At 40.6% G+C, this 27,658-nt stretch overlaps 1 protein-coding gene and 2 long non-coding RNA genes across 11 annotated transcripts in view; 2 read left to right on the top strand and 1 right to left on the bottom strand.

Annotated features, from left to right (window-relative positions):
• LOC120304663 lies at positions 1-27,658 on the top strand. Of its 2 annotated transcripts, XR_005555788.1 has the most exons (4): positions 1-61; positions 2,701-2,915; positions 24,118-24,185; positions 26,654-27,658. It is a non-coding gene; the product is annotated as an uncharacterized LOC120304663 (long non-coding RNA). The 2 variants fall into 2 exon arrangements; XR_005555787.1 differs by lacking the exon at positions 1-61 and having other exon boundaries at positions 1,408-2,915.
• MGAT3 (beta-1,4-mannosyl-glycoprotein 4-beta-N-acetylglucosaminyltransferase) overlaps positions 4,435-27,658 on the bottom strand; it is a 56,444-nt gene continuing 33,220 nt past the window's right edge. For 3 of the 8 annotated variants that reach the window (XM_039335509.1, XM_039335508.1, XM_039335507.1), the window contains one exon: positions 4,435-11,302. In XM_039335509.1, the coding sequence (XP_039191443.1) occupies positions 9,796-11,301 (1,506 nt within the window). In that variant the 5' untranslated portion in view covers position 11,302 and the 3' untranslated portion in view covers positions 4,435-9,795. Of the gene's footprint in view, positions 11,303-11,919; positions 12,044-15,685; positions 16,779-27,658 lie in introns of those variants that run through there. The other 5 variants (XM_039335503.1, XM_039335504.1, XM_039335505.1 and 2 more) reach the window with 4 other exon arrangements.
• Positions 14,436-22,603, top strand: LOC120304662. Its single transcript, XR_005555786.1, has 2 exons — positions 14,436-15,565; positions 17,133-22,603. It is a non-coding gene; the product is annotated as an uncharacterized LOC120304662 (long non-coding RNA).

Below are 27,658 nucleotides of genomic sequence, written 5' to 3'. Positions count from 1 at the left end.
CTGCTACCCAACTACACCATCTCCTACTTAGTTCCGCAGATAGCTGGAGGAAACTGGAGTGGTAAGTTTCTCTTGATCTTCCCTGTTCAGTTCTACACAGGGTTGCACCGAGTAGGTGGTGGTGCTGGGGGGCGACTGGGGGGGTGGCTGCAGGGCCGGAGCTGGCGTGGCTGGTGCTTTGCCTTTGCAAGCCGCGGGGCCGGCTCTATGGGGATGTGCAGGGTGGGCAGTGGTGCTGGGGGATGGCTGGGGGGGGGCAGCTGCAGGGCCGGAGCTGGCATGGCTGGTGCTTTGCCTTTGCAAGCTGTGGGGCTGGCTCTACGGGGATGTGCAGGGTGCACAGTGGTGCTGGGGGGTGGCTGGGGGGGCAGCTGCAGGGCCGGAGCCGGGGCAGCTGGTGCTTTGCCTTTGCGAGCCGCAGGGCCGACTCTACAGGGATGCGCAGGGTGGGCAGTGGTGCTGGGGGACAGCTGGGGGGGCAGCTGCAGGGCCGGAGCTGGCGTGGCTGGTGCTTTGCCTTTGCAAGCCGCGGGGCCGGCTCTATGGGGATGTGCAGGGTGGGCAGTGGTGCTGGGGGATGGCTGGGGGGGGGCAGCTGCAGGGCCGGAGCTGGCATGGCTGGTGCTTTGCCTTTGCAAGCTGTGGGGCTGGCTCTACGGGGATGTGCAGGGTGGGTGGTGGTGCTGGGGGGCGGATGGGGGGGTGGCTGCAGGGCCAGAGCCGGCGTGGCTGGTGCTTTGCCTTTGCGAGCCACGGGGCCAGCTCTACGGGGATGCGTAGGGTGGGTGGTGGTGCTGGGGGGTGGCTGCAGGGCTTGAGCCGGCGCGGCTGGTGCTTTGTCTTTGTGAGCCGTGGGGCCGGCTCTACAGGGATGTGCAGAGTGGGCGGTGGTGCTGGGGGGTGGTTGCAGGGCCGGAGCTGGCTCGGCTGGTGCTTTGCAAGCCGCGGGGCCAGCTCTCCATGGCAGGGCAGCGGTGCTGGCGGGGCGGCTATGGGTGGGGGCGCGGCAGGCAGTTGACCTTCCATGGGCTGCGCCAGCTGGTGGTCTATGCAGTGCTGACCTGCACTGCCACCACCTCATCCTGCGCACCTACGTGGCCGTCCTGGAGCGCCTGGCTCACAACACCTGCCTCCGCCGCCCACCCCTGCGCAATCCAGCCATGTAGATTTTTGGACAAGTGAGAAATCGAGATTGAATGTTGATAGTCTAGCTGCAGCACTAGCCGTAAAATTCAATATGAAGGATATTTCTTGTTCAGATATTTCCAATATATTGTTAAAAGATGATACATTGAGAAAAATATTCATTCAATGGAAAAATACTCATTTAAATAATTAATAGGCATGTAAGCGTAATTACAATATAAAATGTTATTGTTACAAATGGTTTTTATTATGCATTTATCATATTATAGTGTATTCTGTATTATTGTTGCAATAAATACAATGTTTCTTTTATTTACGATATTTTTTCTTCAATTTATTTGTGTCCTCCTTTTTGTTGTAAAAAAGTTGGTCACCTTACCATTACCCCAAAATAAAAACTGAATCTAATCTATGACCTGCCCTGAGGATTGGCCTGCAATAAGCTGAGTCAAATCCCAGATGGTCACAAACTCCTGCACTGCCTCTAAGTCTGTCCCCAAGGACAGCAGATTAAAGTCCTGGGGGACTTCATTACAAATCCAGAGGTGGCACTGAGCAGAGCAGGCAGGGAGGCTGCCAAGTAGCAGGGAGGTGAGTAAAGTAGCAGAACTCTCTATTGATTCTTAAGACCCAATCTCACAATTATGACTCAAGCACAGTTGTTTGCAGGTCAGCTCCTACAGATCTTAAGAAAACGATAGGAATCTCCTACTCTGGCTTAGAGTTGCAGTTTGATACCCCCTGTTCATGTTTCAAAGTAAGCCACTGCTACTTTTGCCCAGCTAGGTCTTGACAATATATGCCAGCCATCTTATCCAGGGTCAGATAAGCAATAGCATTCTCTCAGCAATTTATAAATGTCAGCATATTGCCCCAACAGTCTAGGTCCTTATTTTACCAATCTCAGAAGGATGGAAGGCTGAGCCAACCTTGAGCCGGTCAGGATTGAATTCCTGGCTATGGGCAGAGGTAGCTGCAATACTGCTTTCTAACCATTGTGCCACCAGGGCTCCTGATCCCAGATCTCATGAGGAGCATTATTAGAGGCTAACCTGACATTCAAAACACCTTGCTTGCATAAGGTTCAGTAACCAATAGTTGAAGATGGAGGCAAAGGGTTGGAATGAGAAATTGATACAAGACATTGCTCCCACGCTTCCATAGCCTGTCAGCATCACAGTTTTCTCCCCTGAATATAACCCCTGACTAATATCTCACCATCACCTCTCACTCCCTTTCCCCAGTCATTAAAGGTCCCGTTCACACTTCAGTCTTAAACCCCCTTCCTCCAAGTTGGTAGGATAGCATCAGATGAGACACGTAGTACCTGTGAGCCAATCCCCTCTAAAAAAATCCAACCCATTCTCACCAGAGGTGGAGGGCAAAAAAGCACACAATCTTGTCAAACTAATGCAAGCCTCTATTCCCCATTCTGTCTCCTACCTGAGGTATGTTGGGGGAGGGGGGATAGAGGGCTCAAGCCCCAGTCATTCCTCAACCATGCTATCTCATAACTTGCCTCCAGCCACTCAGCATCCTTCTTCCAACTTCTAGGCAGCTGCACTGGATCAACCAGGCAAAGGATGAGCTTTCACAAAGACCACCAGCCAACTCCTTCTCCTGATGTTGTCTGATACTGTCACCAGGCTTTATCCTCAGTCTTTCATATAGTCAGGGGCCAGCTGAGACCATACATCTTGCTCAACCACCAGACAAACTTGGGAGCAGATCACACCAAGCTGGGCACTGAGACCAGAATACAGCCTCAGGTAGGGGCTCTCCTCTGTGTCTGAGTTTCACAGATATCATTTGGCTAGTTGTTTGTTTTAAGGGGAAAACTGAAATGAGAAAGCACTAAGCAGTTCAGATAATGAGTTGGAAGAACATGACATTCTTTTTTCCTGTGACAAGTCCTGAGTATATTATAATATGGAATGTGGGCCAAAATATTACTTACTTAATTTATTCTCCATTAATTGAAGACTGCTTAAACTGGTTAATAATTGAAGATGTTTTTTATACATTTTATTTAATTAGTGAGGTGCTAATTATTATTAAATCAATTATTGCTATTTTAAATAATCCAATAATCTTTCCAATATTTGGAAAACTTGGTACAGTGAGAGTGCAAATGAGTGAATGGTAAAGCTGATCTTCATTGAAAAATTGAATTTTCTCTGTAGTCTGAAATCATTATATGTATCAGAAGGACTCATTGTGGTGTGTTTGTTCATCTTCACTTTATAAAATAGAAAACCAAACTCTGTGTTAACTGCTGTAATGATTGAAGGGATGGAGATGTTTTTAAATAATATCAGCTGTCACTGGTTAATCTCTGTTCCAATCTCAAATTGCAAACAAAATATATGAAGTGGATCCATGATTTATAATGCTTAAACTTCTAATGAATAATTGACCACAGGTTAAATTATGTAGAATTCCCTTTTAATACACTGGATATATATTTCACAATGGATGTATAAAAGATCTCAGGCTTGAAACAGATATTATGAGCATGTTGAAGTTGCAGTGGAATCATATTCAAATACCTTTGTCCTTATCTTTAAATAAAATGCACTGGTGTGTTGCAAACTTGAATCAAACAGCCATTCTGAACAGTATTGTTTCAAATATTCCAAGAGTCTCTTCGTTTTTACAAGGACACTATAAAATGATTCTATCTCTACTACTTGGACAAAAATAGGTAAGGGAATGGAGCAAGGGAAAAATAGCATTTACATAAACACATGCTCAAAGTAGATGCTGCCGTTAGGGCCCAGCCACCAATTTGTTTGTATGTTAGACAAATCTCAAGCCAATAAACAGAAAAGTTTGTATTTTTTGCTCCTCTTCTAGTTCAGGGCTTAGTTGAATGAATCATGGTATTTAGATCGTTCCTTGCTAGGCTTCTATAGCTGTTTCTATGGGCAAGGTGGGAAAATGTACTTAAACAATCTTATAGGCATTTAAAAAAGGTTTCCATAAACTTTTGTTTTGAAAACTCATTCCCTTGGATATTTTTTACATAAAGTGGGTAATAGTTCCTAGGCCAAAAATAAAGTAGAAACAAGCTTATGTTTGCAGTTTCCTTGTTCCCTAGAGTAGGTTGCTGAAAACACTTCAACTTTTGATCTGTATAGAACATGGAACACAGAGAGATGATCCAGGTTTTAGTCCAGTGGAAAACAATTGACATAGAATGTTCCAGTGGAAAACTCTAGGTAAAGTAGCAGTGCTTCTTCCCACCTTTGAAAGAGAAAGTTTAGTGTAAAATGACCTCCCAATGACTTTTTCCACTCTGTCCATAACTTTATTTGTAATGGGAAAAAAACACTTTATCAATTTACATATGCCATCAATATCCAGCTCATATCCTTTCTAAATTATCTTGATAATTAATAGCAATATTAAGCAATTTATTGCAATATATAATATTTAATATAATATTTCTGCATTCTTCTGTGTCTGGATTATAAACTCTAATGCTAACTGGAGCCTTTTTCAGAATCCAGTGGGGACGAAGTTAATTGTCATGCAATTTGTTTAAACAACTAGAATAGATGGCTGAATCAAGCTGTCACAACTGTGAGAAAAAATGGTTACATAATCTACACCCCATTAAAAAGAACACAAATATTTTAACACTGCATACTTTCCCATATATGCATGTGTGTTTATTCAGAGCTGAAAGAAACAGGTTTTCTTACCCTCTTCCTTGAGCGTCTTCCTGTTCTAGTTCGAAATAAAAACAAGCACACATCCCAGGGTCCCTTTCATTGTGTAATTTGTTTTATTTCTTCCTTTAAACATCCCTTTAAGGGTGAAATGAAATCCAACCATTTACAGAGAAAATGATTTCAGTATGTACACACTGATTTACCCTTAGAAAATTATTAATATAGGTATTATAAATTAGACTTTAGAGGACTTCTACTTATTTGGCAAGTCCCACATAAACCTTAGCCAACATGGGCCACAAAGGCTATTTCAGTTTGCTAGTATAAGATATCCCACATCCTTTCCTTGAGAAACAGAAATCCTATTTTCAGGACTTCTCTCTGTGGTAATTATACAGGACAGTGGTGCATCCTTGTTGCCAAATTTTCTTTTTAAGCCAATGTACCAAGCCTAGTAACTTCAATGATGATGTAACACAATTACCTCTATGTCCTAAAACTGTAGTGTTATTAAGGCCTCTGTTTCCACTGGACTTACAAGCAACATATTTTCCCTTTTAAAGTTTCTCCAAAGGTGGAATAGCACCTTGGAAGTAGACATAAATGAAGGCAACAGCAGCCCCTTCCTTTATTAAAGCATTTAGCTTTTAATAGATGTACCAGACATAATATTTGTCCCTTACAATCTATGCCAGAACGTGAGTGTAAGTCAGACATCTATCACTTGAAACCAGGAGTAAAAAAGAGAAAAACATAAGTGATTGGCCAGAAGCAAGCAAAGAACCAATATAAATATCAGTTCAGGTTCAAAGTCTGTTTCAACTGCAATTTTTAAAAAATATAACACTTTTAAATGATTCAGAATCTCCTTGAACAGTATGTCTGCTAAAGTAAATAAAATGAGCTTCCTGTTTTTGTAATACAGATACTGGGAACGTAATATGGAGCTATATAGTAGGAGAGATAGGGAAAGTAAGGAAAAAAACCTCACAGAGAATCAAATGATGAACATATACAATCCTCCAGTTAATGCCAGATATCTTATTTAACTAGAAGAACTTTTCTTAACCTAGTATTTTCCTAGATATTGAGACAGCAATTGCATTAATATTCAGCTACCACAGATTTTGCTTAAGTGGGCTTGATTGCTATTCTAAAAGCAGGTTGTAAAAGGCTAAAATAAGATGTGTCAGAATTGTAGTGAACATAGAAAATGAGAATTAGAAGAAATGGACAAAGGTGGTAGAATAGTTCCAGAAATCTTCTAAGTTGCTGTCTGTATTGTATAAGAGATTAAAAGATAATAAGATAAGAATAAAATAAAGCCATGATTAGCCTAGTTCATATAAGAAGTAAATAATAGAACTGGTCCTGACCTCTCTTATGGTAAACTGCCGAAAATGGACTACAGGACAGAGCACATCCCAATTGCAGTCACAAAATTAGCACATCATAAAAGCTGGTACTATAAAAATCTTCTCTCTCTTAATGTACTTCTCTGTATTGAGAGAAATTTATGCTTTATAAAGAAGGTCACTGAATTCCTCCACTTGCAATTCAAGAGAGGCATAGCCTAGGACCAATATTATAGCCTGGTTTGAAAAAGGAGTAGAATGTTGTAGGAGTAAGGTGTTCTCTGAACACTATACAAATGAGAACCCAAGTCCAAATGCAGTCTGCAAAATAGGCACCACTTATCAACTACTCAGTATGGCTGCCATACTTTTCAGAATATTTGTTTGGAACAGTAGAATAGAAGGGGGTGAGGTAAAGGCTGTAAAGGAAATATATATATTTGATCAACAATCATTAAGAGGCATTATCCTATTAGCTCCAGTTATTCACGATGGCTGGGAAGGAAAAAAGAAAGAAAAGAGCCATTTCCCAAAACTAATAGTCTCCCATACCCAACCCTACAACAGATGCCCAAAGGATTGTTATTAGTGCAAAGTTCCTTACAGTCTGTTCTATGAAACTGAATGCTAGTAGCTATATAATAAATAAATAGATGGTTCATATACTAGAAGTGTTTCAAGCTGTCCTGTGCAAAAGTTTGTTGTTACTATTATTAAAGCAAAGGTTTTACTGTAAATTCTCCTTTTCTCTCCCAATAGAGGTCAGTTTCAAGTTTCACTTTAGTGCAGTTAGAGGAGGAGATCAGAACAAAGAGTCCTTTCAGTGTCCCAGAGGAATTTAGTGCTAACATACCCATTTAGAATGGGATCTGTTCCTTAAACACAATAGTGGAAGGGGAAAAAAATAAAGGGAGAAAAAGATGCGGGAAAGAAAAGGGGGGGGGGTAAAAAAAACTTGTAGAAGATAAAAGAAGAGCTCAGAAACATTTTGTCTGCATTCTGATGACAGATGAAACCAAAAAATTGTGCTAATGTGTGAATTAAGTATTCATGGGCATTCATTGTAAAAGTCAGGCACAGTAATAGATACAAAAGATGGAAGATTATATGTGTGTCAAAATCAATGTTGACTGAGCTGAAGGAAAGGGTACATTCTTCTAGGAAACTCCATAATAATGATATAGAAAAACATTTTATTTGTCTTTTTAAGTAAAATTGATTGACCTGAACCCAATACCCAGATATGCTTCAACCTCCCAGTTTATGTCTCACTGAGTATAAAAATGCAATTTTTCCCTGTTACAGTAGTTTGGAAGCACCTCCTCTATTTCCCTTGTCCCTATCGATACTGAAGAAACATCTCCTAATTACTGTTTTTAATGGAACTTTGGAATTATAAGCACTGAAAACTATAGCCTCTTGAATAGCCTTTCTCAGCTTTCCAAATATGAAGTCCAACATAATAAGAGAACACTGTAGTGGAAAGAGTTGGCCCTATGCCAAAGTGGACAACTTGCAATCCTTCTGATGTTGGATATCAACTCCTGTCACTTCTTATGACTGAGTGTGTGGATAGACCTCCTGGTGGTTGAAGTTTAATTAGAACCAGGGAGCAATGGAGTTGTAACCTAGATTCTCATTTCCTCACAAGGGTGAAGGCAAAACACTTCCTGCATCTGCAATGAAGAAACACTAAGAAAACTGGTGTTTCACTACCTTTAGTTCCTCACTAGTGGTTCTTTTGCTATTGCTACACATTTGCTTTAGCATAGCCACATGAACCCCTAAAATACTGTTTTCTGTTGTGCCCAACAGTTCTCCTTTGACACGACAAATCTTTCTCACAATATAAAGCATATGTATCTTCTCTGGCTCAGTTTAATTTTATGAAAGAGCAGGTAACAACATCTATAGAGGGAAAGTTTAACTTAATTTAACATTGACTTCATCCTTATGCTGATCACAAGATAAAAAATAGTACAGATCTCTTCTTGGTAACAAGACAGATTTTAAGCAAGCTCAGGGCTCTTTTGTACTTATCATAAAATAACTTCTTTTTAAACTATTGATGAATTCATTCAAGTAACAGAATATTACTTTGCTGGTGAAGGAGCCATCCTTGAAGCGCATACCAAAAAGTCCTATTCATCTCCTCCCAGCTCAAATCCTCTTTCTTGAAATTTTGCTATAGGAAAAGAGTCTGTATTTAGACATACACCACATAAAAAAAGTTAGAAGATGAACTGGCAGAGTATATTGCACAGACAAAATGTGCAAAAGACAAATCACAAACAACATGGCTTGCATTCTCTAGAAGGGTAGGAATTCAAATATTATAAAGACAGAAAAAAGTGTAAAATGCTGGGTGGATAGAAAGAGGTGCAGACCGGAATAACACATTATGACAAAGAAATTCTTTTTGAACTCCTCCTCATTGCTTCATTTATTTTCCTAGCAGCTAACAGAATGTAAACCTTGATCTGTTTTTTATCCTGACTTAGGGCCATAGACACATAAGTAATGGGGGGCACTGATATATTTCATTGAAAAGAAAAGCTGCAAAAATAAATGGAACATATAAATGCTTGGCATCCAGATTATAACTGTTGGCTTCTCATTTCATTTCCATCAGATAGACACTCTCCTTCCCCGTCTCTGCCTTTGCAAACCAAATGATTGGCATTAGTACAGCAACAATATTATCTTGTCCTCAAAACAATGGCATCATAGAGCCAAGTACCTTTGCACTTCTCCTGTTTCAGAAGTAGAAAGACGGGCACTGGAGCTGATCTCTCCTTTCCTCTGAAGCATTAGACACACCCTGTTTAAGTTGCAAATGTAAACATCACATTGTGTTGCTGAAGAAGAGGGAAGTGTATCTGTGATAGCTATACTCTTTTCAAATCTGTGGGCTACAGGTTGTGCTGTCATCTTATTCTTATATTAAAGGCTAGCTATCCAAAATATATCCAAAATCAGACAGCTTTTGAACCTTCATACCCTGCCAGTTTGTAAAGTTTCCCTGAATGTCCATAATCATGAGATGGAAAGCAGAATTCTTTGGTGCTACTATGCTTCCAGTTTATGTGTGCTCCCATCTTTATATCCTCATATAACAGACACACGTGGCAAAATATAAAGATCCTAGATGAGCTCAATGTCCATTTTCACTGACAAAATCTCTCTTAGTGGCCATATATTAGGAAAGCAGAACAGCCATTGATGCCAAAGTTCTTAGAAGAAACTAGGTTTTAAAAATGGAATTGAAGGCTATCCTTAGCTGTACTACAAAGGCTGTAGAGGCTTTGGCACATTCATACCCTCACACATCCACTGCATGCTCCCCAAATCCCATGTCTTACGGATGCTTCCTGCATCAGATTTTTCTTCAGTCTTACAAAAAGCTAGTTCCTGGGGACAGGAATGTTCCTAGTTATTCACATAACTAGGAGTCCCTTTCCACACACACATACCCTAAATCTCTTGTCTGCAGTGGGTCTGATAGGTTAGAGAGAATGTACATATCCCAGTAGAATGGGGCAGGGGAAAAAAACAAAAGACAGTCTCACTTTCCCGTTTCCCCTTTTTCCATGTTTTCTCATGCAAGCCCACTCCCCTCACCCTGTTCCCTTTGCCTTCTGATAGGGATTTTCCAACAAGTAACAAAACCGTTGATAATTCTTCAAAAGGTATTTGGGGGCGTACATTTGTTCTTTGGGGTCTGCAGGTGGATACTCCTGGGTGGTACCATCAAACCACCCACCAGTCCGAATTAACTCCCGGATATAATTAAGGTCTCGCTTGTCCTCATAGTCACCCCAACGGGGAAAGTCCCCATTCTGAGCTGAAACCAGTTTAAAATAAATTCCTTCAGGTGTAAAACACCAAGAGCAATGCCAGCCAGCAAAGTGGAGTGGACTGCCCAGTGACCACTGTACTAGGATATGACCTGTGCTGTTTTCATACTGTCGAAAGCCTGGCATGGTATAATATTCTCTCCGGCGTAGGCGAATTCCATCGGTGGCATAGACAGCCTGGAGCATTCCAACTGTACAACCAGAAACCACTTCTAGAGTACCAGGCTGCTTCCAGAAAAATCCATAAAGAGATTTGCGCATGTGGAAGGCAAAAGGCTCTGTCCAACCGTCATAGAGTTTGAGAAAAAGCACACCATCACGTGCTGGGATTTCATCTGCATCATCAATTATGAAAACATCATCAGGACGCAAATTGCGGAGGCGAGAGATGCCATCTCGAGTTAGAAAAGTACGCAGGTAATCATCAGCAATCCAGCCATCCTGGCGCCCACCAGGGGGGAAGTGATCCAGGAAGACATAGAGCACCTTGTGGCGGATGTAATCAAAGGAGCCATTAAGTAGCATCTCACGGAATTTGAGAGGGCGTGGTTCACCATATGCTGTGAAGTTTGATTCGCAAACCACAAAAGCATCCACCACATCACCTAGCTCATGAAAACGCACATCCAAGAGGTCAAATTCATGATTCACATTAATGGCATTAATGACTCTCCTGGGCACCTCCCGTGGTGTCAGACGGTCTTTTGTGGGGAGATTTGAATACTGAACCACGGTGGGAACACCACAGCTGGGTCCATGCCAGCCTGTCAGGCACACACACTCCACCCATTTACGTCGTTTTGTCCCAGTGGCACTCAGAGGTTTACGGCCTATGCGCCCTGATATAACTCCCTCTATCTTCTCCTCTGGATGTCCTGCTAGTGGCTTTTCCAATATCTTAGTCCCTGGCTTGAAGCAGACACCACCAGCTTTAGTGTGTACAAAGTATTCTGTAGTGTCTTCAGGCAGCACAAATTCAGCTTTGTGCAGCTCCTCACCAGCTCTGCTTGGGGAAAGAGGCTGAAGCAGTGGCGAGTGGGAATATAGTGGGGTACGGAGAATTTCTGGACCCCCAGAGTCAGGACTAGCCTGAGGTGTGACTGGTACATTGTTCCAAAATAAGTTAGACACCAAGTTAGGGCTAAGCGATGCCAGCTCTCTGGGGAATGTGACATAGGAGAGGGCTTTCAAGAAATGAAGGAAGGAGATGAGGCAGAGACCAGCCATGCACAGAGTCAAAAAGAGCTTGTGACGTCTCATCTTCATCCTGCAATGGAGAGAAAGGGAAGAGAGGGAGCGTTTGGTCATTTTTTTTCCCACTAGCTTGCCAGAATACTTAAACACTTTCAAATGTCTCTTTTCCCACTACAATCATTCATTAACATAGGACACTAAGCAACCATGCTTTAGAAAGATTACATAAATAATAGAGGAAAATAAAGCCAGTGCTATGTATATAAAAATGACTTTACCAAATATGGGATAGATAAGCTATCCCAGATATGGGATAGATAACATTGGAGAAGACCAATGTTAATATAGGAAATATACGTAAATGTACACAATTGACACAATAGGATAAAACCAATGCAAAAATAATTCTGCCATGCTATTAAGCCTACTGTGATTTCAGTCACTGACCCTTGGTGTCCTAGACAAAGCTGTGGTTGCAGATTGACTAATAGGTTTTCTCAAACCTACTATTCTTATATGGAACTTTGTATTAATTCTGACATTCATGGAATTTCTTTTCTAAATGTCAGTTACATTAGGAGTTTTGTTCTGAATGATGGCCTGTAAAAGCATAAAGAAAATGAACTAAGCAGTTAAATTATACATAGAAGTAGCTCTGATACCATTTTGAATAACTATATAAACACTTACCTATTAAGTCATGCAAAAATGGCAATATTAATTTAAGTAATTAATGTTAGTTGAAATCCTAAAATTTTACATCTTGGCTTTCCTTCAGCCGAAAAGAGTTCCAGTTATTCTCCAAATGGCAATCCTAAGATGAAGGATGGAGAGAATGATTGGCTCACTAAGTTTTCTGCACAGTTTTCTTATTCCCAAAAGGAAGACAATTTTAGAGATGGCAAGGAAGTCATTGTCTTTTATGGACACTATGAATCACGTGACCTTGACAAGTGATCTCAATCCAACGCTGGGCCTGCTTAATAGTTAGATTTTTGATTTAGTTGTTAATATTGCTATTAAAGCAGGGTTAAGCAACCACTGGCCCACAAGGTGTTTTCATATGTAAAGCCCTGCATTCTTCACTTTTGACTCTACTATAGTTTGCCAATATTAGGAAGGCCATGGATTCCCTCATACTAAACAAATATATCTAATTTAATTAGAATGCTGTTTGGGATTCTTTTTCCCTTTATGTCTGTGAGCAGCTTAATTTCTTTAAAGAAAGCAAAATGAAAGTTTAATTTATGGGCGAAGGTATTCCTTTAGGTAGTGGAAGAAAAATGCAGAAGTAATGCAGATGCAAATACAAACAGTCTTTTTGTCTGTCTTCAAGATGATAAGAAAAATTCATAGAAAAGCGGGACAGTTTCAGATGTTGCCAGAAATGGCTATTTACAGAACTCTAAGCCAGGTGCAAATTGAAAAGACAATTCATATTAAGGACCAACTCTGATATATTTCACTTATAATAATAAATAATGTTTAATTTCCATGTTTCATTATGCAGCTAAGGCAGGCTGAATCCTCAAAAATAGTTTAAATAACTTTAGAAAATTCCCAAATTCAAATTAGATGAATTAATGATAAAAATATTGAAATTTTAACATTTTTACTCAGCTATTATAGTTCTAACTAGAAATTCCATTCCAGAACTAACGTCATCTAGCATCAGCAAGAAAGCACAATATATGTTTTCATGAATTTCCCAATGAAATAATATAGAAAATATCATACTTGGAGTATTTTTTAATATGCATGTCTGCTTGATACAGTAGTTTTAAATGCAGTCTAATCTAATACATGTATAGATACTTACATGCACATGTGTATACACACACACACACACACACAAACATATATACACATACATATATAGATGCATATATACAGGGGCAGAGAGGGATTTAGCTATTTCATCAGAACCGTGGGCAGGATTCACCCATGAAAATGCAGGACGCTTCCGTTAAAATTGCTTCCCAGCATCTTTTGTTGACTGCGTGAAGGATGGCTTCATGCTTTCAAGGATGCTTGTGAATTTTTTAGTATCTTGCAGCTGTAATTTCCATGTGAAATGCATTGAGAAATCCCGTTTATTTTTATATTGCCCTTCTGAAAGTACTAAATACACTTACAGAGACAGAAATAGAGGAAATTAATGTTCCATGGAGGAAATCATCTTCTAGTGGTTCATGCATCTAAGACAACAATTTAAATTTGTCATTTCTTTGGATCTTGTAATGCATTAAAGGTAGTATTTCGCCACTTGGGAAACAAATATTGTATTTCTTTGATGCAGAAGACTTTAAGCTGCTGTCATTTTATTTCTCCCTCTTTTAATACATTTTTATAGCAATTTAAGAACTGACATCACCACTACTATATGTACTTTTCCAGATTCTCACATCTGATTATTATCCAGCAGAAAAATAAAAAGCAAAGTAAACTCATACCAAAGTAATACATTGTGATAAAATTCATGCTGTCAAAAAGGGGGGGGATCAAGAAAAGGGGGCGACAACTTTTGTATTTTCTGATGTGTAATTTTGCCTTAAGAGATGATTGAATCAGCCCATTATTGTGCTCTAAAAAATGGAAGTGCAACATTTTAGAATTAATTATTGCTGAAATTAATTAATTACTAATGGACTGTGTGACAAAGAAAGATACCTTGAATTTCATCTTACTCTCTACTATTGCATCTTCTAGCTTTACTATTCCCCGCAAATGCAATAAAGATACAGGCAGTCCTTGACTTAGAACAGTTCACTTAATGACCGTACGAAGTTACAATGGCACTGAAAAAAGTGAGTTGATTGTTTTTCATACTTACGACCGCTGCAGCATCCCCACGGTCATGTGATCAAAATTCAGATGCTTGACAACTGATTCACATTTATGGCAGTTGCAGTATCCCAGAGTCATGTGATCCCCTTTTGCAACCTTCTGACAGGTAAAGTCAGTGGAAAGCCAGATTCACTTAACAACCATGTTACTAACTTAACAACCGCAAGGATTCACTTAACAAATGTGGCTTGAAAAGTCATAAAATGGGGCAAAACTCACTTAACAAATTTCTTTCTTAGCGGGCTCAAGTGTGGTCCTAAGTTGAGGACTATCTGTATTGTCTCTCAGTGAAGTCATCTTCCCAGGTGGACAGAAATGAAGCTAAAGAAGACTTCAGTTTTCATCCCTTGTTTCTGAAGATAAGATGTGATGTTTGGGTATCATACAATTCAATGCTTGGAATACACAGTGGAGATCATCTAATCTAACTACTTGGCCATTAAAGGATCTACAATACAGAATCCAACTAAAGCAGGATAAAATAGTCCATCTTTAGATGCAACCCCCATATCTTCTCCAAAGTTGCTACATATTTATTTTCCAGGCCTTCTACCAAATTTAATTCAATTTGAACTTTAAATAAATTAAATCAAATTTTGTTTGCCCTCCTCATTGCTGTTTAGAATCCAGATTTATTATTTTTTATTTATTAAAATTCCATGCCTCCCACCTCACTGATACAATGACTCTGGACAGCATACAATATAATAAAAAGTACTAAAAACAATTACAGCTTTTCACTATTAAAAATTAAAGCAATTAAAGCAATTGGATTGGGTTGGATTGGATTGGATACTTTATTTGGCTAGGTGTGATTAGACACACAAGGGATTTGTATCCAGTACAGAAACACTTCGGTGTATTTACAAAGCAACAGAGAGAATAACAGTAAAAATAATAATACCAATAAAAGGGGAAAGTAAAGAAGATAATAAAAAGGATAAATAATAATACTTCAACCACACTGTATGGGTTAATATAAATATACATTAGCCAGAACTATCTATGAGAATTCAGCAGTGATGTCACAAGGGAAAAAACTATCCCTGTGTCTAGTTGTCTTGGCACACAATGCCCTATAGCAGGGTTTTTCAATCGGTGGTACGCACACCACTGGTAGTACATTGGCACGTGACAGGTGGTACGCGGCCCTGCCCAGCCCAACCAAGGGTAGCCGGGGAGGGAACGAGCCAAAGCAATGCAGTGCAGGACTTGCCATGAGAGAGTCCTCGGGAGCTGCTGGGCTGCTAGGGCAAGGCCCCAGGATCAGCACTTCCAGCACGCCTGGAAGAGAAGTGAGGAGGACGGGCAGAGACAGGAAGGGATATAAAAGGAGGCAGTTTGGGTGGGAGAGGAAGAGAGAAAAAAGAAGCAGCCTTGGGAGGAGGAGGAAGAGTCAGCTGGAGCTGCACTGAAGAGAAAAGGAGGGGTGAGAAAGGAGAGGATAAAAAACAGGCTGTGTGCGCACACAGGTGGCAGCGACAAACAGGTAAGAAACGGAAACCAGTTTCTGGGGAAGGGTCGTGGCATGAGAGTCCACATTACTTGCGCTATGCCACCCAGACCCCAGCCTGTCTGGTTTTGGCAGGCAGCAGCACACTCTCCTCACCGCACAGAGATGCTGGACCGGGTGAAGCAAACTGGCGAAAAGCCGAACCTGCCTGGGCGCATGCAGAGGTAGTGGTGAGCGCATGGTGCCTGGTGTCCAAGTGATTGTTTTGCCCCGCAGGCTGACTGCATTCTAAGCATTTCCCTTTCACCTGAGACACCAAGTGCCAGGTGCTCACCGCTGCCTCTGCGCATGCCCAAGTAGGTACAGCCTCTCCACCAGCCTCTCCACCAGCCTCTCCACGCGGTGTACATCAGGGGACAAGAGGTCTATGGTAAGAGGCATGGTAATTTTCGTCTTCAGGAGGAAATCAAAGGCTGAGAGTTTTTGGAAGGGGGGGAGGGAAGTAGGGATTGGAGGGCTGTGCTATAATCAGATCAAAGTAATTTGGGTGTTTGTTTTCAGAAAGCACCTGCAGCAGAAGAAAGTAAATGACCCTGGATAGAATTAAGGGTGGGAAGTTCCCGATGCAACCCCATCCAGCTACTTTGTAATCTCTTTGCCCTGGTGACTTTGCCACCATTCCTCTCCTCCAACCTCGGCCCTCCTATGATTTATGAAACTGGAGGAGTCCCGGGTGATTGTTTTGCCTGCAGGCTGACCACGTTCTAAGTGCCTCCATTTCATCTGGGACTCCAGGCACCAGATGCTCACCTAGGCAGTTTTGCCAGTTCACCTCGCCCAGCCCAGCCTCTCCATACGGTGAGGAGACTGGGCCACTGCCTGCCAAAATCAGGGTAGGGCGGTGTAGCGGAGGTAACGTGGACTCTCATGCCACTCACGGCGTTTCCCCCCCCTGGAGTCCACGGATGTGTGAAGTGGGCAAGAACCATTTGCTGATCTCCTTCAGGGGATGCTGCCTTTCTTCATTCCTATCGGAGGGCAACCCTTCCCCAACTGCATTTCTTGCCTGTTTTTCTCTCTCCCTCATTACAAATATCTTTCCACCACTCTGCTCTCATGGCTGTGCGGCTCTTGTCCAGGAATTTATAGTGGCCTTTCAAGCCATGGCCACCGACAGCCGTGTCACTGGCCATGCTGGCAGCCTCTCCCCCTCCCCTGTCCCTTCCTGGGCACAGAGAGAGGGAGGAAGGGAGGGAGGGAGGGAGGGAGGGAAGGAAGGAAGGGACAATGAGAGGGAGGGAGGGAAGAAAGAGACAATGGGAGGGAAGGAAGGAAGGATGGGACAATGAGGGAGGGAAGGGAAGGGAAGGGAAGGAAGGAAGGAAGACTGGAATGAGAAGCAGGGAGGCAGGGAAAGAGGGAGGGTAGTGATGGATGGAGGGAGCAAAGAAGGAGGGAGATTGGAATGAGAGGGAGGGAGGGAGGGTCTGAGGGAGGTCTTGCCTTAGCACTTGGCCACCAACAGCTCTGCTGCCATTTTGCATCCCCTTGCCCCCTCCTCCTGGCCTATCCTCGTGGTCTCTCTATCTCTCCTATCCCCAAGAATGCTTTGGTTACAAAGCTGGGTCTCCTCACATGGAGAGAGAGTGGACCTCCCTCTGACCCAACCACTTTGCCCTCCTGCACCCATCATGAGCAACCTGGCCAAGGAGAGTGGGCACATCAGCAGCAGCAGCCTTGACGATAAGGTAAGCACAGCTAGACTTGTCAAAAAGTTGCAAAAGGTGATCGCATGACCCTGAGATACTGTGACAGTCATAAGTATGAATCAATTGCCAAGCATTCGAATGTAAATCACATGACCTTGGGGATGCTGCAACAGTCATAAGTGTGAAAAATGGTCATTTTTCAATGATGTAAGTTCAGTCACTAAGCGCACTGTTGAAGTTGAGGACTACCTGTACTTTATCACTTTTTCCCCTTTTTTTTTTTGGTCATCAAGTTTTTGACATCTTGTTAGGCGACTGGTGGTACTCGAATATTGTTATATCCTAAAAGTGGTACAATCTGTGAAAAGGTTGAAAAGCCCTGCCCTATAGCACCATCCCAAGAGAAGGAGTTGAAACAGTTTATGTCCAGGATGTGAGGGGTGTGCAGATATCTTCTTGGCCTTCCTCTGACCTATGCAATATACAGGATTTCTATGGAAAGCAAGCTGGTTGCAATTATTCTTTCTGCAGCCTTGATTATCCATTGTAGTTTGTACCTGTCTTATTTGGTTGTCATATCAAACCAGACAGTTATTGAAGTATAAATAACAGACTCAATAATTTCTCTGTAAAACTGTATCAGCAATTCCTGGGGCAGTTTGAATTCCCTAAGTTAATTCAGGGGAGAACATTCTTTGTTGTGCCTTTTTAATCATAGTTCTAATATTACTCATCCCACTGCAATTGGCCCGTACCCTCCCATGCCATTAGAGAAGGCATGTTGTGGGTCCCATCAGCCCAATTATTCTGGTTGTCAGGGTCCAAGAGAAAGGCCTTCTCTGCTGTTGCATCTGCCCTCTGGAACATCTTTCCCCCCAATGTGAGGTCAGCCTCAACCCCCCTAACCTTTTGTAAGAACCTGAAGACCTGGCTCTGCCAGTTAGCTTGGGGCCTGTTCTGTCCCACTCACTCACACATACATAACTGGTTTAGTATGTTTTTAATATTGCCCAGCAATTCCCTTTACCAAAAATCCAGCCACAAACAGACCAATGCTAGTCCTCAGAGCAATAGCCAAAGAGTCCACAAGGCACTTGAAAGTTTTTCAATCAAAATAAATCCACCAGGCAAACTTAAATCCACAACATGAGAGAGTTCATGAGGCATGACAAGTCCAGAGTTTCCAAGGTATGATCCAAGTCAAGGCATGGTTTCAATTCAAAGCGAGGCAGGAATCACAACGACCAGAAAACCCATAGTTAGGAAACAAACACATCGTTCCCAGCATCGTCCCCATCTCTCTGCAGTACTAAATAGCCAGCTTCTGGTGTTTGATGGGTGCTTGCCCCATCAAGAAGGGCAAGGCTTTTTCCTCATGAATAATCTGACTGACCATCTCTGCTCCTGCCTTTTTTCTGTCATATGTGTTCTTGGATCAGGTGCAGAAAGCAGTTCCTCTTTCTCATAACTGACCAGCTGCAGCTACATGCTTTCCCCACCTGGAGTCTCAGGAGTATTTTACTGCAGCTGTGCTTCAGCCAATTCCCTCACAACGGCTGCTTGGAGCCATCAATCAACTCACTCTTGATGTGCCAGGAACTGGTTCATCCTCCCCCAAGCTGCCATCTAGACAGGTATCTTGGGAAGCATCTGGGAGAGACATCACAGAGCCCCAGTGGGGGAGCATCACAATGGAGGTGGTTGATCAATTAACAACAGATCCCATCTTTCCCCACTCTGCCCCTGCCCTCACTATCTTAATTGTATTATAGTGTTTTATAATTTGTTATATCTATCTATCTATCTATCTATCTATCTATCTATCTATCTATCTATCTATCTATCTATCTATCTATCTATCTAATTGTAAGCTGTCCAGAATTATTCTATGGTAAGATGGGTAGCCAATAAATTTTATAAAACAAGCAAATATTAAGCATCCATTTCAAGACCTGGGAGATTATAGAATCCCAAAACTTTAAGAACTCTACTGCTGATATTGTGCTGTCGAATATACTAAGAGGAGGTAAAATAGAAGGGCCCCTCCTAAAACCCCTCTCATCTCTACAGTTTTAAGCATGTTTAGCTCCAGATTGTTACAGCTGCACCACAGGGCCAGTTGTTCACCCTTCTATCTATAAGCAGACTCATCATTGTCTCTCAAATAAGGCCAATTATTGTTATATTATCTGCAAGCTTCAGAACTTTAACTGTAGGTCCCCTTGAGGTGCAGTCATTGGTATATAGAGAGAAGAGCAATGGAGAAAGCAGATAGCCCTGACGGACACCTGTGCTAGTTGCCCGAGTACAAAATGTAATTTTCCCTAACCTCACCTGTTGCTTCCTATCTGATTATCCACCTGCAAGTATGCATAGGCATAGTGAGCTGGATCAGTTTAGAATGAGGAATTTCTGGAATTATGGTATTGAACACTGACCTGAAGACCCCAAAAAGGACCCATGCATAAGTCCCCAGGGATTCAAGATGTTGCAAGATGTAGTGCAATGTCATGTCATATTGACATTATCTGCCAACTTATTTGCTCGGTAGGCAAACCGCAAGGGATCTAACAGCAGATCCATTATGACTTTCAGGTGGTCCAGCACTAACCTCTTAAAGGTTTTCATAACTACAGATGTCAGAGCATCCGGTCTGTAGTCATTCAGCTCCCTGATGGATTTCTTAGGAATCGGGATAATAGTAGAGCATTTAAAGCAAGAAGGGACACAACACATCTCCAGTGTTTTATTAAAAAGTTGTGTGAAGATGGGGGCCAGTTGTTAAAAGAATTGTTAAAACAATGAAGCTTTCAACATAAATGCAGTCCTCGGACCTAGAACAGCCATATATTCCTTAACTACAGAATCTACAAAATATAATTGTACAGCCTCTGTTTAAATATCTCAGAGCACCTATTACTTCCCAAAACAATCTGTGACACTATCATAACATAAACAATCCCCTGACATTTTAAATTCTTGGTCTTAATCTCTTTTTCTGTCCTTGCAAATCAACCTCACTTCTGCGATGTACAAATTTAACTTCAGTCCATGCCTTTTGTTTTCAAATTTCTCATCTCTCAACCCTGATTTTCTCAGCCAACCCATCTACTCTTTCATATGTTTGTTTTACAATTCAATATCCATTCAGCATTGCTGGACAAAACCACCTCAAGGTACTTCTTTCATTTTAGCCACTCACTTTTGTATTCAATCCGTATTTCTTCAACACTGTGACCGTATTTTATATGTGTACCTCTTTGTTAGATTTTGTTCCATTTAGTTTTCTTACTGTATCTTTAAAAAGAAAAGATCTTTTCCATTGTTTTACTTATCTTTACATCTTAAGTTTTAGAAAAAGGCAACTCTCCCTCCTTTTTCCTTTTTGTTCCTCTAACCTTGAATTCTCCTCCATGCCTTTTCATTGTTATTCTAATGCATCCTGAGCACCCATGAATCTTTCCCCCATAAGTGAAGAGATTAAATGTCTTTAGAGATTAGAGACTTAAATATCTTTAAGTCTCTTTACCTGATCATAAACATACTTTGCTTTACATTCTTCCATTTTACCCTACTTGTTGATGGTCTACAACTGTTAAATATTGTGAATCATATCTAGTGCCATTTTTGAATAGTTAATAACTGAACCTCCTACTCACTAAAGTTCATCAAGATATTCCCTCTGTCTTTATTTCTATGATTTCCTCTCCTTTGTTTGTATTGTTCTTGTGGCTTTAAATTTACTTATGAACAAGCTTTGGGACTGTGTTCTGAATTTCTCAGGTGGCTAGCAAATACTATTTCAAACTACAAATGGGAAAAATGAACTTCACTTTAGTGCTGTACCCACCTTCCAGCAATCAACTACTGTATTTCTAACCGATCAACACTCCCTTTGCTAATACCACTCTGGCTGCCAAGTTAGTGTTTAAATGAAGGGACACATTGTATATTACAGCATGACCTTCCATCTTGCATCCTAGTTCATTGCATTCAATCATTGGAAAATTAAACAGTTGGAATTGTTTCTGTTCTTGAATGCTCCTTGCTTTTATACAATTCAGAGCCCATTAAAATCTGTAAACATTCCTAAGAGACAGATATAAATTTAATTGCTGGGGACAACTGATTTTGGCCTGCAATCCCAATTTTTAGTGCTTTCAAGTTCCCCAAGACTGTATTGTGAATTACATCATTATGAGTTTGTCAGTTTTCAACAGGCAAGCAAGCCTCTTATTTGTTTCAGTGCACCTATTAATCTTAGAATAGTCACTTTAAAAAAGGATTTTAAAAGATTGCAAAAATGCAGCCCTGTCCCCATTACTAATACACATCATTTGCCTTATGTGACTATTGGTGTCAGCCCTTCAAGGTAGACTGCACAAGGAGTACTAGAACTCCATTTTTGTACAGTATAATAAATAGCATCTTGTAAATCTGTTTCCCTCTACCCCCTCTTATACTAAGCCAAATCAAGACGAAGTTATCTGAGATTCTTTTCATTCTTTCTTCCTTCTCAGAGATAAATTGATGCTTACTTAATGATTCTTGCATTCTTTCTTCAGGTTTATCTCCAGAATCCTTCACAACATCTCTCTTGTCAGACTCAGTCTCCCCTCTCATCAACAAAGATGATACTGACAAGTTACTATGGGAACCAGCTACAGACTCACTCCCATCACCCTTAGTTGTCAGTTCAGAGATATAAATGGCATGTATCCCACAAATAAGCAGTCACAGATCATGAAAGGCATTATTAGTAGGATGTGCAGGACTGTGGAGAAGAACACTGCTCACAAATGAAGGCAAATATATCTGTCCCAGGATAATGTTGCAGGATCCAATCTGGGTCGGTTACCGGGACCAGAAGTTTAGTCTTCTGAGCTTTCGGAGTCATGCTGGAGTACATCCTCAGGGAACTTTTTCCTCACCAGAATGTCTGGTAAGAGAAAAGTTCCCTGAGGATGGGCTCCAGCATAAGTTCAAAAGCTTAGAAGACTAAACCTCTGGTGCTAGTGATCAATCCAGATTGGATCCTGCAAGAACACAGTTCCACAAAATGCCACTGAAATCTAAAGATGGTTCAATGACAGGGCAAGCATGGACAACCTTACAAGTTTAACTTGGTTGGTTGAGGCACTATGAGAAAGGTCCAAATGCTGATATATAGTAGGCAAAACTGAAAGTAAAGTTCACAGTTTTTTTGGAAACACTAGGATGGGAACATAGAACATCTGCAGTATTGTTGGAATATTCATGAGCAGGAAGAGTCATGTGGTAACTCAGTCAGCCAATGTGAAGAAAGTGCTACTGAGTCTGTGCAAAACAGTATTGAGTTAGGAGCTGATTTCCAGTCTCAGGCTTGTCTCTATCTCTCTATAAGAAGTCTTCAATTGAGCTATGTTGCTGTAAAGAAGAATGTATGGTATTGTAAATATTTTTATATGAATATAAAGAAGTTATTTTGAATCAGCTAAATGCAGTCAACTGTGAGAGTTTCTGATTTATTTTTTCAGCAATAGAGAAATTAAAATTCTCTAACAGGTTATGGGCCCAGAGCTTACTAAGGACTGCATTGTAATTTAAAGCTGGAAGAAATTGCCTGTGTTTAGAAAGTATAAGAACAAAGCAGAATTAGCAGAATGGCTGCAATGGAATTTAAGGAAAGCTGTGTACCTCGTTTGGGCCAGATGAATTACATTATATGGGCTGCAAAAATGGAATGTTTGCTGAAAGCTAAAGAGCTGTGGTATATTGTAGAAAATCCACCAAAAGTATTTGCAGCTGCTGATCAGAAGAATCATGATCAAGCAATGGCTTATCTCATCTTGAATTTAGATGATGAACAATTTCTAAATGTTGCAAATTTAAAGACTGCAAAGGAGATTTGGTTGAAGTTGAGAGCTGTGCACATGAATGTTTCTGCATGCAGTATAGTGCAATTGTCAAGAAAACTTTACAGGGCCTGTTTGCAACCAGGTGAATCTATGGAACAGCATTTAAATAAAATGCAAAGTTTATTTTTGGACTTAGAACAGTGGTTCTCAGCCTTTTTAATGCCGCGACCCCCAACCGGTCGTAAGTCGAGGACTACTCAACCGGTTGTAAGTCAAAGATACTCAACTGGTGCAGCACAGTTTGCAGAATGGGACTTTTGGCGGCTCAGCAGGGCAGAGACAGCCTGGACAATTCCTATTGGCTTTTGAAAGCCAATAGAATTAGACTCTATTCAAGAGAGTCTATTCTATTGGCTTTCAAAAGCCAATAGAATAAAAGGGATAGCACAGCTAAGGAAAAGGGGGAAAAAATGGCGGACTGCATTGTTTGGCAACCCCCGTGAAATGGTCGTTCGACCCCAAATGGGGTCCCGACCCACAGGTTGAGAACCACTGATTTAGAACAACGTGGGATTAAATTCCCTGAGTCCCAGAAGGTTTTATTGGTGTTGAACGGTTTAGATAAAACCTGGGAATCAGTTTCTGCCATATTTGAGTGTAAAGAGCAAGACTTAAATTTTGAGGCTTTAAAGGCATGTTTGCTTAATGAACAAGAAAAGCGCCATTTTAGAAGCAGCCAGAAGGAGGTGAAATTCCTGAGGAGGGGGTCCAGACTGAAAGTCTCCGAAGAAGAAACATTTTGCAGGCAGAGAGCTAAGCAAGAAAAGAATTGCTACATTTGTGGAGCAAACAACCATCTGAAAAGGAACTGTTTGCAAAGGAACAATTTGCAGCAAAGGATATTTGTGCAACCAAAAAGGACTGCTTTGCAAAAGGAACATTTTGGTGTTGCAAAAGTTTGCTATAGCAACAACAGAGACAAGTGGCTAATAGATAGTGGGGCAAGTCAAACGATTGTTAATGACTCTGAATTATTTTTCAGGTTTGTTCCAGTAGCACAAGAAGCTGTGGCTTTGGCAAATGGCCAGAAAGCAAAAGTCATCGGAAAAGGTGATGCAAAGATTCCATATTTCACCAATGTGCTTTGTGTACCTGAGATGGAACATAATTTGTTAAGTGTGTCTAATTTAGACAAACAAGGTTTTGAGATCATTTTTGTAAATGGGAAGTGTCTCATCAAAAGGAATGGGAATATTTGTGCAGAAAGCATAAAGGAAGATAACCTATATGTACTGCAGGGACAAAAGGTTCAATGTTCCCATATATTTAAGAATGTTGCAGAGCATGATTCATGTGTTCTACATAGAAGACTTGGCCATGCAAGCTTTAAAGTTTTGCAGCAAATGCAAGATTTTGCAGAAGGGCTAAATTTGAAGGGATGCAAAACATATTTGGACTGTGCAGTATGCAAAGTATTGAAGTCAAAGGCATTCCCAGTTAGTAAATATAGCACAAGACAAACAAAAAGAGCTCTAGAGCTGGTCCATGCAGATCTGGTGGGACCTATGCAAGCCAGTTTGGGAGGAGCAAAATATGCACTGGTAATTGTTGATGATTATAGCAGGTATTCATTTTGCTACTTGCTTAGAGAAAAGACAGAGGTGCTACAACAATTCAAACAGTGGGTAAGTTTTGTAGAGAGAAGGTACAGACAACAAGTTTATGAATTTATGTCAACTAAATTCCAACAATGGTTGGGGCAGTTGGGGATAAGACAAATCCTTACAAAGCAGCAGAGAACAGTACAGTTGTTACAAGATTTAAATATTAATGTAAAAGAATCTGTAAAGGTATTTGAAGACAATGCTGCCTGTGTAAAAATGGCAACTGGTGACAAGGTGAAGAACAGAAGTAAACATGTAGACATTAAGTATTGTAATGTCAGGGAAGCTGTAAAAAGAAAATTGATTAGTTTACATCATTGTTCTTCTGAGGATAATTTGGCAGACATGATGACTAAACCATTGGGTAGTGTTCACTATGGAGAATGTGTTAAGTCAATAGGTCTGATGTCTCTTCCTGTCATGAAGGGAGGAGTGTTGGAATATTCATGAGTAGGAAGAGTCATGTGGTAACTCAGTCAGCCAATGTGAAGAAAGTGCTAATGAGTCTGTGCAAAAGAGTATTGAGTTAGGAGCTGGATTTCCAGTCTCAGGCTTGTCTCTGTATCTCTCTGTAAGAAGTCTTCAATTGAGTTATGTTGCTGTAAAGAAGAAAGTATAGTATTGTAAATATTTTTATATGAATATAAAGAAGTTATTTTGAATCAGCTAAATGCAGTCAACTGTGAGAGCTTCTGATTTATTTTTTCACCAATAGAGAAATTAAAATTCTCTAACAAGTATGAATTAAGGAAAGCTGGATATCATTAAAGTGGAAAGGACATGGACTAGGACAGGTATTCTAGGAGTAAGTGAACTAAAATGTTTAGGGATGGGACATTTCCAGCTAGATGAATTCAAAATTTTCTATTCTAGAAATGAAACTCAGAGTAAAGAATGGAGTAGGAATCTTTGTTCTAAAATATATTGCTGCATATTAATTCTCAGTTTAGAGAATAATTTCCATCAGGATTCAGGATAGGGTAGGGTAGGGTAGGGTAGGATAGGATAGGATAGGATAGGATAGGATAGGACAGAGGTAGGCAACCCAAAACACTCAAAGAGCCACTTGGACCCGTTTCCCACCGAAAACAAAACACTGCTTATATCCTTTTTTACATATATATATGTAACAAAATATGCATATATCTTTTTTTACATACATACACACACACACACACACACACACACACATATTAAAAAAGGATATATGCAGTATTATCTTCATTTTAGATGTTAAAAGGGTCTCTTTCTCTGTCTCTCCCTCCTCCCTCTCTTTCCCTCTTTCCCTCTGTCCCTCTCCCTCTATTTCTGCCCTTGGTCTGCCAGTCCTCTTCCCCCACTCTCTTTCTTTCTCTCCCTCTTTCCTCTCTCTCTCTTCCTCCCTCTCTCTCTCTTTCTCTCCAATCTTCTGCTTACCTGGCAAGCTGGCTTCAAGCTGTTCTCCAACAAGCTCAGGGGTAGGCAACCTCGGCTGTTTTATGACATGGACGTCAACTCCCAGAATTCCTGAGTGAGCATAGCTGGGCTAGTTAACTCTCTCCTGCCCTTCCTGCTTCCTGTTTCCTGCAGAGACGCAGCAAAGGGAGGAGCCCCACCCAAAAAGCTTTTCAGCTTGTTGGAGAACACTGTGAGTCTACTCACTTTTACACAAACACAGAGAGAGAGAGAGAGAGAGAGAGAGAGAGAGAGAGAGAGAGAGAGAGAGAGAGAGAATGAATGAGAGAGAGACAGAGAGAGAAGCAGGGAAGTACAAGTGCCTCTCTCTGTTTCTGTCTCTCTCTGCAAATGGCAGAGGAGGTTAGGAGCCACAGGGGAAGGCTCAAAGAGCCAGATGTGGCTCCGGAGTCGCAGGTTGCTAACCTGTGGGATAGGATAATATGGAAAAGATTAACTTCTTTGAACTATCATTGCAAGGCTGCTTCATATTTCATGGACAGTCAAGAGAATCAAAGTTCAACACTAGAGGACATCAAGCCAGAATTCCAACTGGAAACAAGGATCATGAAACAAAAACTGGCTGAGAGGATCCACTATTTCACAGCTGATTCATGGTGACATAATAACAATTGTATGTGAGACTGCTATTTGATGTCACGAAATTTTTTGTGTAAAGCATTTGTAATAAAGATGGCCAAATACTTTGAATTGAAATATTCAAATATAATTAAATAATCAAAAATAAAATCATACATCTTAAACTAAAATTTAATTTTTTTATGAATTCACCAAATAGACAACGTGGAATAGTAAGACAAATCACTTTATTAAAATACCTATAGTGTAAACAAATTTTATTTTAGGGACTATAAAATGTTATTAGATTTTTCTTCTCTCTTATGTTAAGATTTAAATAAACATTTGGTTATTTATTTTTGTCCACTTTTTTAAGTAACATAAATCCAACAATCTGTTAGTTTTCAGTATGTAAAATATTGTTGTGGTTTAGAAGCAATGTTGGATAAAAATAATTAAGGAAGTTTATTATCAAATTGAGATGTACTTATTATTACACATGAAACACATAGCATGCACTGACACAGTCATCTGCAGGGGCTACATAAAATACCTGCACTGCAGTCCATGTCAACTTAATAAAACAGAACAAATTGAATATAAACTTGAACTTGTCCTCACAAAGCCAAGGAACTGGTTATATCCCATAAAAATTTGGACAATCAAGCTTAAAAAAATATCTTACAATGATTGCTGATCCACTGATTAACTAACTAGATCCACTGAATTCTATAGGGACATCCATTGTTACAGCGTAGTAAATTAGGAACAGATTAAATTCAGGAAAAGGAAACTTCTCCTTACAGTTAATAGATCAGGAAATGTCTGCTATGTTGTCCAGTGAGTTATGTTTTTATTGTACAGATACTCTTGATTTTTATCAGTAAAATTTTGTGTAGTCATCAA

This window comes from Crotalus tigris, unplaced genomic scaffold (assembly GCF_016545835.1).
Source record: "Crotalus tigris isolate CLP2741 ecotype Arizona unplaced genomic scaffold, ASM1654583v1 scf7180000017644.4837335, whole genome shotgun sequence".
Classification (NCBI taxonomy): domain Eukaryota; kingdom Metazoa; phylum Chordata; class Lepidosauria; order Squamata; family Viperidae; genus Crotalus; species Crotalus tigris.
The sequence above is the reverse complement of the archived record's forward strand: the minus strand, read 5'-3'. Positions and strand labels throughout refer to the sequence as shown.